This window comes from Pezoporus wallicus, unplaced genomic scaffold, assembly GCF_028554395.1.
Source record: "Pezoporus wallicus isolate ANWC-B61680 ecotype Strahan unplaced genomic scaffold, APGP_CSIRO_Pwel_v1 contig_818, whole genome shotgun sequence".
In the NCBI taxonomy this organism is placed as follows: Eukaryota; Metazoa; Chordata; class Aves; order Psittaciformes; family Psittacidae; genus Pezoporus; species Pezoporus wallicus.
Window position 1 is genome coordinate 1909397 of NW_026636248.1, and position 17797 is coordinate 1927193.

The 17797-nt window shown below is 42.1% G+C and overlaps 1 protein-coding gene across 2 annotated transcripts in view; it reads left to right on the forward strand.

The window, feature by feature from the left end:
* SSR1 (signal sequence receptor subunit 1) overlaps window positions 1-17797 on the forward strand; it is a 109054-nt gene that overhangs the window by 4971 nt on the left and 86286 nt on the right. The window contains exons 6-8 of one of the 2 annotated variants that reach the window (XM_057399299.1): window positions 372-450; window positions 1467-1560; window positions 4212-4289. In XM_057399299.1, the coding sequence (XP_057255282.1) occupies window positions 372-450; window positions 1467-1560; window positions 4212-4279 (241 nt within the window). In that variant the 3' untranslated portion in view covers window positions 4280-4289. Of the gene's footprint in view, window positions 1-371; window positions 451-1466; window positions 1561-4211; window positions 4437-17797 lie in introns of those variants that run through there. The other variant, XM_057399298.1, reaches the window with a different exon arrangement.

A 17797-nucleotide genomic window follows, 5' to 3' on the forward strand; every position in this document is an offset into this window, starting at 1 on the left:
AGGGGTTAAAGCTGTCACAAACAAATACTACCTTTTACCCAACATCTTGAGACATGATACTGCAAAAGAGGTCTTAGCAATTACCAGATTTCAGTAACTGTAAGTTTCCCAGTTTATTCAGCATTTTTCAGGTGTTGTGTTACTCAGAATTAAATTTAGGATTACAGTTCCTGAAATAAGAAGTTAGAATAATTACTTAATATTTGTTAGCAATTCAGTTGCAGATTTTTTATCCCCACCTGCCCCATATGAAAGTTCTTGGGAAAGATCAAGTGGGCATGGGGGCAAAACTTGGCTTAGCTTCTATGCCTCTCTTATTCTCTCACTTAAGATTTTTAGTTAATGGTTTCTTAAACTGTTTTTTTTTAAAGGATCTTCATGTACATGTTCCTCGCTGGGCTTGGTCTACTAGTCATTGTTGGCCTGCATCAGTTACTAGAATCTAGGAAGGTGGGTAGTGTATTTTGTCTGTGTAATCGTTGGTATGAGACCTGACTGATACAAAAAGAAAGTAATTCAGTAGTTGCTTCTGGCATACGATGGTACAGGTAAAACTTTAGAAGCTTTACAGTTAAAACTATGACCTTATAGATGACTGGGAAAACCAGAGAATTTTTAGAAGATATTCATAACTAGAGACATTTAGATTGCTTATCTAATGCTCTTTGGGTCTGCTCTTTGGCATCACACTGAAGCGGTTGAGCCAAACTTTTGATGCTGTCCAGCCACTGTCTTGTGTGCAGCTGTTCATTCAATACTTACTGGCTAGACTTTCCCCATGCTCTCTATTTCTATCTGTTAGTTTAGTCTGGGTAAAACTTAGCTGTTTTCTCCAGTCTAGTCCTTTATTTAGTTCTTATTTATGCTTTGCTATAATGTTGATTCGGGCCTTCTGGATTCCATTTATAAATGCTATAACAACTAAAGGTTTGTTTATGTAAGTGATCTGGCACGTAAAAGTCATGGAAAGGTTAAGTCTCAGTCTGCATTCAGTGCATAGGTTATGTCTTTTTGGAGTCGGGTTTATGCTAATTTTGAAGTTTCCCTTGGGAAGAAATAAGGAGTAATTACTCTGCTTTGAAATCTATTTTGCAAGGTGGCGCGTGAGAATATTGTTCCAATCTGAGAAGGTATAACAGAACTGGTCATCACATTTTGATTAATTATCAGCCGTTTTTTCTAACAGGTATAATGAACTTCCCCAGGCATGCATGAAATCTTGGTATCTTTGTGCAGAATAAGTATTGCAAGTCCTTAAAACGGGTAATGTCAGGCTTAGGTGAATAAATTGCTAGTGGTAAAGATAGTTTAAGCTACAATGACAGCTTCATACATTGACTAGCCTTAATTTTGCATCTTAGTGAAATAACTGCAACTGACTACATATAGCATTATGTGTTATTTTTAATACTTGTGCTACCAACACTTTGTGGAAAGAAAATCTTACTTCTTTCTTGAATTTTCAGAGGAAAAGACCAGTACAGAAAGTAGAAATGGGAACATCAAATCAGAACGATGTTGATATGAGCTGGATTCCCCAAGAAACTTTAAATCAAATAAGTAAGTAGCCTGCCTTCCACAACCCAGAGCAAAACAAACTTCTGTAATCAATTAGTTGTAATTGAATAAGTAGCTGATACCAGTTTCTCAGAGCAGCATACCTCTCTCCTAGGGAATAAAATTGTCTAAAGTGCTGTGTTTAATGATTGTAGACTATAATTGTATTAGCAGCCTATTTTTTATAGAACAAACTTCACTTGTTGATACAATGACTATCAGTTACTTTAACAATTTGTTCTGTAGACTCTTTTTCAACCATATAAAATCTTTACCCAAAACCTGGATCACAAAGGATGTTTAAATAGGAAAAAATATCTGTCATCTCAAAATTTCTGTAAGTTGCTTGGAAGCTTGCCTCTATACCAGAGTTTTAAATAAGCATTAGAAGTGTGCATTAACACATGAAGACTTGATGTTAATGTCCTTCACAAGTCCAAAATGACTAAGTTCTGCTTGATATCTGAAATGCTAACAGTAAACCCAGTATCTGATTTCTTTAGCCCATTTGTGTGTTTGTGGGTATTTCTAACTTCTCTTGCTGTTTCTTCTGTTTTGCTTTCCTATGGCTTCAGTGCAGAGTAGAAGAGGTGAGGCAAACTGGTGATCTAAAGAGTGGAAGTGCTTAATGTGTTGTCCATGTGATAAGAAGGCATGGATAGGAGTACAACAGCTTCCTGCATGCAGTGATTGGTGATGCAGCATGAACAGTAAAAGATTATGGAACAGATGCATGCAACCACACAAACACATTTTATATATATATAAATTATGTTTTCTTATATTATAAAAATGCCTATGTATTATTTCTGGTTATATTGTAGTAACATAGTTTCAGTAGAATATTGCTGAAGTACTATTGTTTCCTCTTAACAGTTCCCAGTACCCTTTATCTAAAACGCAGATGTGTATCTTGCCTGCCCTGCTACTTTAGTGTAGCGTCAGGCTGATGTTACATGAGGGAGGTGGAGTACTGATCGTGACCAATGGCTGAGCGCATCTTGTCACAGTGAGAAACAAACCTGAGCCTTTGGTATAATAGTTTAATGGTGAGGCTTATCTTCTTGGTATTCCTTATCCCAGGTGAATTCGTATCACCAGTAGCATTGGCTAGATAGCCTCTCCTAGAGCACATCCTAGACAAAGAGAAGTGCTTTGAATACCCTTTGCAGGAGCTGCCTTTACTTGGAAAAGACCACCATTTTGATGAAATGAGCATATTTTGATCTTTATTCAATGTAGAAGGGCTAGAGACCTTAGCTCTGATAAGAAGTTGCAACAGGAGTTGATGACTTCACTTTCTGATTCCTTCACCCTTCTTAACTACACTTACAGGTATAATAAGGACTGTACCTGTAAGTGTTTTACTTCAGAAAATGTAAGCTTTCTTGTACACTGTCTTCTGTGAGACACAAGAATGACAATATAAAATCTAGACACAGTAATTTGAAAAGCCTCAATCTAGCAAGGAAGACGAAAGCTCTAAATGCTGCTTTTTGGGGTTTTTTGTTTGTTTTTCCTTTTCTTTCAAAGAGCAAACTGTCTTTAAATGGGCCAAGTCCTGGCATGTTTTGGTACTCTCTCCATCCCTTTCTTAAGATGAATAGGTATTCACGTCTTAATAACTGAAGTTGATTAAAACCTGTGAGGGTTTTCTAGCTCTGGGTTAGTTTTAATTGGAACTCTGCACTACAGTCCTTTGAAATGCATGGCCTTCAAGATCCTCAGAGGTTCTTAACTATTTTATTGTTGAAAGACTCTTCATAGTGTACTGATTGGCTTGTAATGACGAGCTCCTTGTCTTCACGCATACTTAAAACAGCAAAATTACTGGAGATGGTTCTGTTTAAGAAAATGTGTATTTTTAAGTGAACAGATACACTTAGCAATTGTTTTAGCACTTCATACAAAGTATTGTAGCTTCTCTACAATATTACAAGGACTGAAATTCTACCTACGTAAGGACCATCATTGTAAAGGACAGCTGTAGGCCTGTCGTAAAGTCTTAAATGTTGATGATGTTTCTGGCATCCAGTGATTGTACAGCTGGGTGGCTTCTCCATAAGGGATATCTGATCACAAAGTGACATCTTCATAGTTAAATGTGGGTGCTTCCTGGAAGTATGTTTTTTTTTCACCGTCTTTTGCTGTTAATCTGTATGAACATGGCAGTACTTCATGAAAAACAAAGCTGTCTAAAGGAGGGTCAGTCACATTCCTCAGGCAGACAAATGAAACCAGTATTGATCAAAATAATTCATTAACTTTATAAAAGTGTAATTATTAAATGTGATGCTTTTCTGAACAGCAGAGCATGCGGTTTCATCAGGAAGTGGTGGGGGAGTTCTTTTGGTTTCTATTGTGTTTGATTTTTCGACTTTTGCATTTTAGTAACTGGCAAATTGAACAAACTTTGCCTTGAAGCTGCATGTTACAGAATAGGAACATTATTTTTTGTTACCTTCTGTTTAGTATGCTAATGATTTAGTAGTTAAAAAGCCTTAACAAGCTGTTTGAAGTGGCTTCTCTGTGGTGGTGCATTGCACTAGAGGGGAGCTTGGCTTCTGTTAGGGAGGGAGAAAAATACATGGTCATATCATATCTAATCTGAAGTAACTGTAGCAGCTGATAGAACTATCTTCTTTTTTTTCTAGATAAAGCTTCACCAAGGAGGTTGCCCTACAAGAGAGCACAGAAGAGATCAGTGGGCTCTGATGAGTAAATGTTAACTAGTACAACAGTTGAACCTTTACTAATCCTGCCTGTTTGGGTTTTTTGGATTGGAGTAGTGCAGAGAATCCATGCCACCATAAGGAAAATACTGCTAAGCTTTTGGACTGAACAGATTAATTGAACGTGTTAATATTACTGAAAATGCACTTCTCTGGTTTTTGGAGTTTTTTGTTTGGTGTTTTTTTTGTGTGTGTGTTTTTTTGTTTTGTTTTTTGTTTTGGTTTTGATTGCTGGGGGGGATGGAAGGGGGTGGTAGCCATTAAGGTTTATGCCTGTGTGTGTAAGCAGTTGGTCTTAACAGAACTATGTTACCTGAAATGTGCCTTTAGAGTTCTTTGTAATGCTGGCTTGTCATCTGTACACTGTCTTGGAAGGGTCTTTTTCCTCCCCCTAATCTGAATGTCTAGTGACTTAATCGGTTTTGATTGTGTCATGTCTATATCAAAAACTGTATGCATTTTTTTTCAGTAAGTAACTTAATCTCTCCAGTGTGCACACACTGAAGTTTGTGTGTGTGGTCCTACTTCAGTGTTGAGGTACTGATCATCTAGGTTTCTGCATAGTTTGCATTCTAAAGGCACAATTGGGTATAACTGCTTGTAGTGGTAGATATTTTGCTGCTGGCTTGATCTGGGCATGCAGTGACCTAAAGATCTGAATTTACCTGCATAGATGTTAGGAATACTCTTACACAGCAGCAGAACTTGTGAAGCATGGAATTTGTGTGCTGAATTGGTATTACTACATAAATCTTTTTTATACCCAACTTGTTAAATGTTAGTTATTGAGTTGTGCCAGCATATTAGGTATTCCTGTTATAGTGGTAGCTCTGCAATGTTTACTCAAGAAATTACTGAATAAGCCACAACAACTTTTCAGTAAGTTCTTGGTTCTCTCACAAAAACTAGAATGTCGTATGTATCAAAATGTGGACTTTTCTTAGAGCTTTACATGGGGCAAGGACTTTGCATTTTCTGTGCACACTTGAAACTGAATTTGAAAAACTGTTGGCTTCAAATAATCTTTTTAAATGCAAACTATTTAATTCACCCTTTGCAGTTTTTGAATCTCAAAACTTTTTTCCACTGGTCAGTACCTTGGTCAGAGTTATTTTAACACCTTTCCTGCTAGTAACACAGATGCATACCCATTGTTAATTACCTGTTAGTTCAGTACTAAAGCAGAAAAGCTATATGCAATCAAAATGGGATTTTCTTTTGTGGCAGGCACAGCTGTGATTGATCCACATCCACTGCATTCAGGAACTTAACTGACAGTAAAAAGTAGATAATGCAGAGCTGTCAGCTGCCATTCAGGCACTTGGACAAGGCTTCAGTTGTTGCATTCTCAGCTGTATCTTTTCCTGGGTGTGAAGTTGTCTGGAAGGTTGTTGAGTTCAGGAAGAGGCATTGATCTGAGACTTTTGTTTTCTTCTTTTTCTCCCCTTCCTGATCCCCATATGTGAAAGCACCTTTTTAGATCTGAACTTGCTCTGTAGGGACTGAGCTGCTGAGTCAGTGAATGCTGAGCAATGCTTCCAAATGACGTCATAGCAATTTTGATGCATCTGAGCTCTGAAAGGGCTATCTGTACTGGCACTATCTTACTATATACTTCTTCAGAATGAACTGTGAAGATGTTCTTGACTTATCTTGCTATGGAACAGATTAAAAATAGGAAAAGCAACCCCAAAGGTGCTTCAGCTTCCTGATAGTATAACAGGCAGAGTATTTTTAATAGTTAAGATTGTTTAGCAAACAGTCGCATGCTACCTTCATCAGAGGTATCTCCACTCGGATTGTGTGGAACAGCTTTGTTTGGCATTAGTGATGTAATCTGACTGGTCCTGTGGTAGGTTTATGGATTTATATTTCACTTTGCATTGATTCCACGAAGTGTTTCGTACTACATGCATTGTATACTAAAGCCCTATAGCTATTGCAGTACCTGATGTACTGAACTAAGTTCCTGCTCTTGGATTGAAATCAAGATATTTTTTTTAATCTTCTTGTAATGGGTAGTCTTAAACTGTATACTGTAATTCTTCCCAAGAGAGGAAAAGCACTGTTTAGAGAAGGTGATGATAAAAGTTACTCCAGATACAGTGGTACTCCAAGAAAAAAGGACAAAGGATCAGAACAGAGGGTATTAATTTGTAATATACTAGTTTTATTTCTTCAGATGAATAGTTTAGTCCTTAGAGATTCAGTTCTGGAGCAAGTTAGGCCTTCAGAAATCTTACACTGGCCAGGACTTAAGAGAAACTGAAGGACTGAAGCACTGTACAAGTAAGAAATAAGTATTTGAAGGTTTTGGCTTTCTTCTCTGTACTCAGTTAACATCCAAATGCTTAAGTTCCAAGTGTGAAAGAAGAGAGTATATAGCTTAGCAACTCACACTGTAACTAGCAATAGGAAAGTCCAGTTGTACCAAAACTGTCTTTCTGATCATACTACTTGGCATTCGCTGTGGAGGGTTCATAGTAACTTTCTCAGCCAGTGCAGTTCATAGGAGCAGTGGTCAGCAGTCCACTACTGCTCATGATAAATGAAGTAACATTTTTGAATTCCTTGTTTCTTGCTAGTTTGCTGTAGCTGAAATTTAGCAATAACATTGTGTACAGTGGTATTTGAACTTTGGCATCTCTTACATTATTTCTAGTAAATAAGACATTCTGCTACACTTGGATTTCTTCAAATGGGAGAGCACAGTTGTTGCGTTATCCTGTTGGTTAACAATTTTTATTTTGGTACTTGAATTTTCTACTCAATTTTTAAACACATACTGATAGCTTAGTGTCAGAGATATGTTACTAGATATCATTATCATCTGAGTAGGGTACAGTTTCATTGACTTAAGATGGAAAATTACCAGTTCTGCCTTTCTCTATGCCACCCCTTTCCATGTGGCAGCACAAGCATTTGTAATAATCCAGCGTTCTTAGCAGCCTAGTTTTCAGCAAGCTTACTACACTACCATACAACTGCTCATGTTAGGTAATGAGAAGAGGAACAATGACTATAAAAGAAGATGTGGGCTTCTTCCGTATTAGTAAGAGATGATGAAATAAGTTTTAGGCCACAAATAAACTGTGGCCTTAGTGTGAAGGACCACTGTTCATTTCTTTCACAGCTCCTTAGCCAATTCAAAAAACTGTAGAGACTTAAAGAGTCTGTATTTGGGGTAAGAAAGGGCTTTAGAGTTCATGTCTGCCATGGTAGCAAATCATTAATTTAGCTATACTTGAACAACATTTGATACTTGTAGTCCTCTGTATGCTGCCTGCTTTGTGACAGCAGTTCATTTTTCCCCTGTATCATTTAATCTGAGAAAGAAGAGTGGCTGCTGTCAGACTAAAGGATGAAGTATCATCTTATTCTTCATGTAGAAGATAATTAAATTGTAGGCCATGGAGACAAATGGAGCAGACTCGATGGCAGTGCTTCTGCTTGTTTCAGACACTTACGCTGAACATCTTCCTTACCTTGGAATGGATATAATTAAAAGCATCTTCGACTCTTTATTCCTGGAATGCGTGGTGCTAACCCAGTTGTTGCAGTTGAAAGCTCTGAATTCAGGGAAGCAGCAGGAAAGTCAAGGACTAGCATAGGCTGGTTGTCCTCTTTTTTCAGTGTGCCTGATGTACTGAGCAGCAGTTAAGAGTCTGTTCTGTTTCTTTCTTCAAAGGAAAGACAGTACCTACCTCATACGAGTGACACAAGGGCTGTTCAGGAGTGTTTTAATGTTACTTGAGACTTGCACAATACACATCCATGGAGAGAGTAAGACATAGTACTAGTGTAGCTTGATGGTAACTACATAGATTCATGTTATACCGGTTTAATCCCCTCACTGAACAGAATTCAGCAGCTTTACACCAGGACTTTTCTTAAACAGAGGAATTGCATTTCCAGAGGAGAGCAAGGCCAGAAAGATCTCAGCTTCTGCAAGAGTTTATAGGTGGGCTAAATAACATTCTTTTGACATTTTTCCATTTCTCTTTCAATTTTCCCAGGGATTTTTTTTAATCAAGTGATATTTATATCATTTATGATTGTTTGTGTTGATACAATCAACAGTCAGTTTAAGAATGACTCTTTTGGATGATTAAGTTCAGATGATGTACTGCAACTGAAGTGTTAACGTTTACTTTCTTACCTGCTGACTCGTGTTTATAAGTGAGATCAGATCTCTTGGGGGGTAAAAAAAACGACTGCAGGGTTTTTTTTGTAAAGTAAACTTGATTTTCTTTTTTTTTTTTTTTGGCATTGTGTAGCTTTTTTTTTTGCTTGCTTTTTTTTTTTTTTTTTTTTTTTTTTTAAATAAAGCATGAGAATGGCACCAAAAAGCCTGAGTGGGAATTGGTGCTCTTGTCCTTAATAACCAACCTGTAGGAGCAAATATGCAGAGTGAAAACATGCTGTTCTTAACAAGCTGCTTTGCTACAAGCTTATTTGGAATGGAAATAATGAGGAAGTATTCTGTGATGTTTTGGACAATGGGCTAATAGTAAGATTAGAATTCTGTAAGAATAAGGGGAGGGCACTGGGAAAATGCTCAAAAATTCTGGAATCCTGATCCATTCAAACTGAACCATACTCCCCTGCATTTCCAGAAAGAATAACCTATTGTTGAACTGTAAGCACCATTTAAGAATCTGTTAAGATTCTTAAAGGCTGCTGAAGTATAAGGTTATAACAAACCTCATTAGGTGCATGTTGTTGTCCGACCAAGAGTGCACTCATATTCCAGGCAGTAATACTGACAGTAGCAGTTCAAGCAGGTGTACTGCATACAAACAGAAGGTAAGACGTCGGGGGGGGGGGGGGGGCTAACAAAAGCAAAAGCAAAAAAATGGCCTAAAAATCTAAAAATAAAAACTTCCTGTATTTGTGAACCATTTCTGTGGATAAATAAGGGAAAATTAAAAGCACATCTATTAAGATGTACTTTCAGCTCCCAGAGAACATAAAAACAACTTTTAAATTTGAAGTCTGCCTCATCTTTCTTTGAAAAGATGAAGAGAGATTTTTGAGACTTCATACTGGCCTGTGTTCTTTCCAAGTCAGTTGCTATAGTCTTTAACTGCAGTAGGCTGGCTTTCTGCCCCCTCATGTTCATAATCTTGATGATAAATTTATATTAACCAAGATGCAGTAAGATTTCAGCATTACAACATTCCAGTCTTTTAACTGGTGAGGGAAAACAAACTTACCGCACCTTGCCTCATTACTTTGGATCTGTTCAGCTTACATGGAAACCGCAGTTTTCCTGCCTTAACTCAGTTTTCCCTGTACCACTTAAATCGACATAGTGAAACTGTAACTTAAGAGCTGGATCTTTCCTACAGCAAGAGTTAAATGTACATAGCCGCACAAGCAAGAGGAATTTTCAAGGTAGCTTCATTTAGAGTTCTGGTATAACAGATACAGTCCTTCCCTGCAGGGCCTGGATGGTGTGAGGCAGTACATTTTCATTCAGGTGAAGCTGTATGGGTGGACCATGTGTGACTAAAGCATTTATCCTGAAGATAAAATACAGTGCTGCGTTCACAGGCTGGAATCACTATAGCCAACAATACCGCAAGCTGCCAGCTGAGGGATCACCCAAGCCAGTGGCAGCTGCTCATTGTAACAGATGAGCTCAGGAGGTCTTCAGTCCAGTTTTGAAGGGCAGCATCGTAGATAGGCCAGAGCACCTATGTCTGGTTTTTCTTAATCATTCTTTGCTCTGTCTTGGTCACCGAATGAAGTCTGAGCCTTTCCATATCTTTAAGTAAGTCTGTGACAATGTGAAGCTGAAACTGTGAAAGCTGTCAATACTAGTGTCCTGCATTTGCTTCCAAAGATGAAAATCAGGGTGATAGGCACCTAAAGGCCCAGCCTAAGGCACTTCAGAAGCAGCAGTAATAGTGATGCTGCATGCACACTGCCTCTTTGTCATTTGGTTTCCTGGTCCTGAGCTCCTCAGCAAGGTTTCCTGCAATTAAAGCTAGATTAAATTGGGGCTTCTAACTCCATGTGAACCTGGACCATGTTGAGACACAAAAGAGTCTGCATTCTGTCTTCTGCTGGAGTATTTTCTCCATGGAAGATGAATCAAACATTCCTGTCCATCCAGAACCCTGAAACATACATGCTTCCTCACATGAGCCTGGATCCACAGCGCTACAAAGCGAGCAGTGAGCAGGACCGTGCTCGATGCCAGCCTCAGCTGGCAGGTCCACCAGTAAGTTTCCAAAAGAGACAGAAAGAAAGAACAAACTCTTCTGTAGCAGAAGTTTGCACAAAAAGGGGGAAAGTCTTAAAATAGCCTATTGCGGGTTTCCACTGGAAAGGAAGAGCTAGGATTTAAATAGCTTCTGGTGACTGTCGCATACAGTATGAGAAACATTGCCACCAAAATAACAGGTTATAATTAGAAACAAGTGTAAATAACAAACTTGATTATGAAATGTGTTACGTTTTCCTTAGAGCCACTATTTAAGACTTAGTTAATGCTTGGTTAGCGGTACTAGTGGTTCATTCATACAGAGCAAAGGTGATTTTCACAGCTGGAAATGACATTTTGCCCAACTAATCCTAATTGGTTGCTACTATAAGCAAGCTGAAAACTAAGCAGCATGTCTTGCTGTCAGGCACCACAGGAAAAGCAACCTTTCAGAAAGAAAAAGACCCCCAGTAAAATGTGTGAAGCAGGATTTATTTTGTGCTTTAAGAGCTACACTGCACAGGGACCATCTCCTTTCCAATGTATTGTTAGTGTGACAGGCTGTGCTACCGCAGCATCCTGTTGCCACTCACCCTCCCAGCTGAAAGGCATGATGAAGACCATGTCTGAGGCATCAGTTGCAGTCATGCCGCCAGAACCATCACTGGCTTCACTCAGTGGTGTTACTCCATTCTCCTACAGGGCAAGACGTTCCCCCGAGGTCCCATTGAAAGTGAACTCCCTCTGCCCTGTTAACAAAATGTGTCTCATTGGATGTCCTGGTACTTCAGTTAGGTGCAGCACCCTGTGTGCTTACTCCATTTTTCCTTTAGTGAGGATCCCCAAGGGCCATAGCTCTGTCATTGCTATTTTGCTGAATTTGTAGAACTGCACCAAAACAGATGGCACCGATGGCTGCAGCAGTAATAAATGCAGGCCACCAAGGACCCACTGACAAGCTGCAAAACATCCCTCAGCTGCAGCTCAATAAAACACTGGCACAGGAGCCCCGGGAGGAGCTGCAATCACTTTTAATCAAGTGTTGTCCCAAATAAGTACTTTCATTTATTAGCAGGTGTTTTACAGCTGCTAAAGAGAGTATTTTGGGTCACAAAAAAGTTTCAGAACTGTTTATGAGAGGTGCATTCACCATAAAGCAATAACCAAATGCATTAAAAGCAGCATGAGGCTCTGTATCCTGTGCCAGAGTGCATTGCCATGAGATGCACAGGTTCCTCAATACTCCAGGTCCCTTCCTCTCCCTTACCTGCAGCCCTGGGAAGCTTTTCTGACCATCTCAATGCTAATGCTGAGTTTCAGGTAGCTGTGCTACAATGCCTGGTGGTTTCAACTCCAAAAGATACTGGCAGGTAGCCACCTAGACAGGAGATGAAAAACCAAACCCACTGTGTAGTGGTGCAGACTTCACAGATGGCTGTGTACACACAGGCAGCTCAATGCTTTGATTTTCTCCAGCTGTGGAGTACAATGGATGTGATGTATGTAACCTTGAAGCCTGTGAAGCCTCAGTCGTACAAGCACCTCAAAGGCAGTGGATGAAATGGTGTTAAGTATCCTGCCACCACAAAGGGGTTGGCAAAGTGAGGAAATGCACAACTATCACTCAGCACATGTCCTCCCATGTTCTACCTCTTCCCCAGCCACTGCCTGGGACCCCTGTGTGCAAGGAGGGCTGCGTTTCAGTAGAAACAGAGGAAAGTGGCAATGAAAAAGAGTATGGATTTTGTTTACAGCCAGGTTTTACCCACTTTTCCATTCCTAAGCACAGGTTACATGGAAAAGCTCGAGTTGCAAACACCTGGGAGAAATACTTTCTGGTCAAAGCAAGCCTATGTCTCACAACTAGCACTGCCATCAGTCGCTCTCTATACAATCGGATAACAGGAGATGGGAGGGAAGGTTAACAAAGCCATTGTTTCAGTTACCCAAATGTGACTGAACTCACTCCTGTGCCCACTCCCTGTCTGAGGGCAGGGGCTGCCAGCCCTGTGTGCACACACACTTGTGGAAGATCAGTTTTTCTACATACTTGCTGCAAAGAGGGTGGTGAGGCACTGGAATGGGTTGCCCAGGGAAGCTGTGAGTGCTCCATCCCAGGCAGTGTTCAAGGCCGGGTTGGACAGAGCCTTGGGTGACATGGTCTAGGGGGGCTGGAACTAGATGATGTTAAGGTCCTTTCCAGCCCAAACCATTCTATGAATCTATGATTCTATGTTCTGCTGCTCCTCCCATCCCAGCTGCGGGCATCACATGCTGCAGTAGAGCCACCAGCCCCTGTGGCTGACGTTCTGTCCAAATCCTTGCTCATTTGTACGAGCACCTTGGCCACGCTCCCTGTGTGCTTACAGGCTAAAAACTATGGATGGGAAGTGAGCCCACAGCAGAGCCAGCCTTTACTGCATTAACCTCTGCCTCTGGGAGCAGGAAAATAGATTCATCCATGATGAAAAGCCTTTTCCCCAGCAAGCTGCTCTTACAGCCTCCTCCTGTTCACTGATGTTTGTAAGCCGCCTCACAGCCCTTTGCAGAAGGGCACTAGGGAAGTCCAGACACTTTCACAGCAGTGTATTCCAAATGCCCATCGTACAGTTTCCTCATACGCTCCTGGCAGTTTTCGCTGCCAGATGAGATGAATCTGGCACAGGAGAAATAAGCACAGCGAAGGAGAAAGCTATTTCCAGTTCTACTGCTCCAAGGACTGCTGCAAGGTTTTCTCCCACGTTACACAGTGAGGTTCAGTGAGCCAGAGAACTCTTCCCACTCACTCATATTTAACATATGAAAAACTCCCGCTTCCTGTGAAGAGGGACTTTTTAGACTGAGGGGACTCGAGCACTGGAAGCAGGAGGCAGTAGCAGAGTCTCTGGAAAGCCTCGGCAATGCTTCTCAACTCATCTTTACCTCACTTTAGCTCTATAGGGCTATTTCAGTCATCCTGAAATGAAGGCTTGAAGGCTCCTTAGCCCCTTACCTAGGAAGACCCTGAGGGTCCTAGAGGAATCTGTCAGCTTTTTCCACTGTCAGGCACTCCATTAACATGTGTGTGCAGATGATACACCACTTGCCTGAGGCAGCCAGCAACAGCAAAGTAGATGTTCCTTGTCTCTTTAAGCATCCTATTCCATGCAGTAATGTGCCAGGAGCCTGCATCATTGAGCAGACCAATGTCCTTCTCCTCCATCTTTGTCCCAGGTGTGAATCCACTCAGTTATCTGGGGGAAAACTAAAAAAGAACTTCTTGAAAAGAAACAGTTCTAGAAACGTATTTTTACAATACAGGAACTGCTGCTATTCAGCAGCACACAAATACAGCACTAGTCTCCTTATCCTATTCTTCCCTTCCTGCCTTGCTTTACATAGACCTCATTGCCCAGGTGAAGGCACTGATGAGGCCTCTTAGCACCACGGATGCTCTCACAGCCCTTGCACTGGATGAGGTGCAGCTGGTGAGGGGTCCTAAAGCACCAAGTGATTCTTCCCTGGAGCACTCCTCTCTGTGCTGTTCACACATCCTCCTCCCTCCAGGCAAACACAGTGTGAATGAGTCCATAGCTTTCCACAGGACCAAAGCCACGCACCACAAGCATCTGGCACCCCCAGGAGAAATACCTTGTGCTTACCTGGTATAAAGGATCCTTTTGGGTGATGAGGGGTTAAACACCTACAGCTGCATTCCCAACAGCGCAATGCTCAGCTGAGGTGACCAGGGCCCTGCTGAGAAAGGCCAAGAGCACCAAACGCTGAGTGCGAGTTCCTGCATCTGCCGGACATGCTTCAGGCTCCGGAGGGGGCTGCGTGCAGAGAGCTGCTGTGTACCCCTCAGCAGAGCTCAGGAGCCCCGGCTGTGCTGAACCTCCTGACACTCTGGGGACATTTCCCCAAGCCCTGGGCTGTTTCTTGTGAAACGTTTCTTGTTTCTGTTCCTTCATGTCAGCTCCCCTCTGACATGGAGGAGGTTTTCAAAGCCCTCAGAGTCAAAATGTGACTGTTCCCTTGTTTGAACACATCGGACAGCAAAACCCAGCATCTCCCTTACTGCCCATTCGGCTGTTGCAGCACGGGTGCAGCGAGCCTCTGCCCTGCATGGCCGAGGGGAAAGGAACCAGAGGGGAAAGTACTTGACACAGGTCCCAGACTGGTGAGCTCAAGTGACCATGCCACCAGCAGACACTGGTGTTGTGCAGGTTTCACTCTCTTTCCTTCCTGATGTTGGCTGTTTGGGTACGTGTCTGCGCAGTGCTGGTGGGGCCCATTTCCCCCCAGCCCAGCAGTTAGAGAAGTCCTGATCAAACAACCCGATGTGTTTCTCCAGCCTTTTCCTGCACTGTCAGAGTGGACGATGAAGGATGGTGCCTCTCAGACTGTCTGACACAGAAAGTGCCAGTTATCCCGTGCCAGGGTCTGGCATCTCCCTTTTGCAGATAGCCCCAAGCCCCAGGGTTTCCAGAAGTGACGTTTTCAATGCCCTTGTAACTCTACAGCAACGCCTAAAGAAACAGGCACGTGTGACTCCCGGATCAGGAGGCTTGTTTGCAAGGGAAGGTCTCAAGTAAACTTGTCACTGTGCTAGTGGAATCGTGACCCAATTTTGTTTGAGAGACTTTTTGCAACACAGCAGGGCAAAACACTGACGTCAACAGTATTATAGCGAATCATCACACACTTTCTGAAGGTCTCAGTGCAGGTATGCAGTCCTCCCATCCCTCAAATGCTGGGTATTTGTGACAGCTGGATAATGAAAACAAATACGTCTGTTCCGTTCTCTTTACTAGTTTGCATTTCAGTAGTAGTAAAAATGCAACAGAAGCTCCTTGTGGGCTCCACATCCTGCTTTGGGACAGCCAATTCCCATCCAAGCCTCCTATCTCAAACCAGCCCTCCTGCCCATCCTCTTGGGCCACGGGTTCATACTCCACACTTCTGGAAATGAACACCTTCCTGGTGCGAGGACCTAGGTCTTCCCCAAACCTTAATACTCTGGGGTGACTCCAAACCTGAGGCACTGTTGTGAGATGGATGCTCAACGCAGGGGGCTGTGCCACTCTCTCCACCCATGTCAAGAGTTAACCTGCAGCTTCACCTTTGAAAAGATGGGTTAAAAGCATTAGGGAATGAAGCAAGGAAGCGGCAAATTGGAGACAGCACAGGGAGACACCACCACCTCCCCATCCCTCCGCTAACCTGATGTTTCAGGCCAGCTCTGTGTGGGGAGGAGCGGAGGCAGGAGGAGGAAGAGGAAAATGCCAACAAGGAGCAAAGTTCAGCTGGCCTGCAGGATGTTACCATGCCAAAGGCAAGAAGAGCAGGGAAATTCCCAACTTGGGAATAGTCACAAGTAAATTGCGGTAGAAGGAGCAAAGGGCTGGGCACACTGATTACACCCTGCCACAGCCAAGTGCTAACTCATCTATTTCGTAAGTGATCGGTCGCCATCACTTCCTTGTCACGTAAACTCATCCCATTTGATCCTACACCTCATGACAGGCCCACACGTACTTCGGGTGCAAGTTTCCCATCAGTCTTACAGGAGGAGGGGAGATTTCTGTGGCTGGGGGGCGGGGGAAAGGCAAGAAAGTGATTTTCTGCAGGTTTCCTCCCTCAGAAATCCTGTTCCCAGCCCCTGAGCCCACCCCAAGATCGCTCACAGAGCCCTGCTTCATCCATCAGACACGCTCGGCTTGGGGCAGAGCTGGCTGGCTGCTTTGCTTTTAACCTGTCCCTGATTGGTGGTGAGGGACCAGATCCCACCAGAGAAAGTGCTGTGGGCAATTGTAACCTCTGTCAATGAAGGTCCAGGAGGCTGGAGGGAGAAAAGCGGCAGCAGTTACTGCCTGGGTAGGTCTCTCTGATTCTGAACCTGGTTCCCTTCTCTACCAGAAAGAACCACCCTGCCAGGACTTAGGAAGATGCGGATGCTTCAGCTTCGCTGCAATTGCCCGGCCTCCAGAGCTGGACACACGATCCAGATGAATCTTTGGCTCACCGTCCTGTGAAATGTGTTTCATTTATAGAAAAGCGCATATAAATGCAGCTAAGGCAGCTCCGACAAGCTAAAACCAAGGATTTCTCTCTTTTGACACCTGCATGTGGCTCTTGAATGCACCGTGAAGATCTCACGTCTATACACATTCATCCAAGAAGAAAACTATGCTGCAGAAACCTACTTATTTTACAGAGAAAATGACTGGTAGCACTGTGAATCACCACACTGAGCTGGGAGGATGCTCACTTCTGTGATCATTGGGGTTAAGAGAACCCTGACCCAACGCCTGGGCAGGAATATCAGCACCAGAGCACTTTCCTGCTGGTTGCTACATTAAGGAACTGCACCAAGAGAAAGGCACCGTTTCCGAGGGGCTTGACTACCGGGAAATATGGGGGTCAAAGTGAATGTGCATCTTCCAAGTACTGCGATCATCCCCAATTCAAACTCAGTTCAGCCTTAGGAAGAGCAACTGCGATGCTGTCTGCACAGACAAGCTCTGTGCGTTGTCCTCTAGCAAAGATGTCTCAAAGCAAGTTAGAACAAACCCACAAGAAGAGCCACGTCCATTTTGTAACCTATAATTTTTAAATATAACATTTTATTGCTTAGATGGTTTGATACAGAACAAGTTTTACTTTTTATTTTGAATTTGGAAGTACTGTACAACTGAATAAAAAGAGGAATAAAAGTACCAAAACAAATGTGTGATTCTCTGTTCATGTGGCATAAACCAGTCTTGTACACAATTCGTAGCAGCAGTTTAAGTTCCCTTTAGAAAAATATGAATTCTACACATTTATTACTGTTTCCTGCATGGGACGAAATCACTAGGATTGAACTTCCTTCGTGGAGAGAGAGAGAGGAGAGAGAAAGGAGACACACAGAGAGGAGAGAGAAGATGACGAATCATTCTGCAAATGGAATCACTGTCACGTAGCCCCGACAGTTGTTTCACAACAGCCTCAAACAAAGTTCTCTGTTTTTTTTTTGTCTTTTTCCTTTGTTTATTTTTTTTTAATCTTTTTTTTTTTGCGCTTTCACAGTCAAGTGCTCAATGTAGTGATTGAATCTCTCAATGTCAACGAGTCCATTGCAACTCAGGCAAAAGAATTTCAGAAGATCCTTTTTTTTTGTTTATTTCTTTTCTCTTTTTTGTTATTTGTAAAAGCCCTGAGAGAGGAAAAAAAAAACAAAACCCAAAAAACAAAACAAACCCCCCAAATAAAAAGATTCAAACAAAAATCGTATAGAGACAAATTAGCTGAACATGCAAACTAAAGCCTACGATTC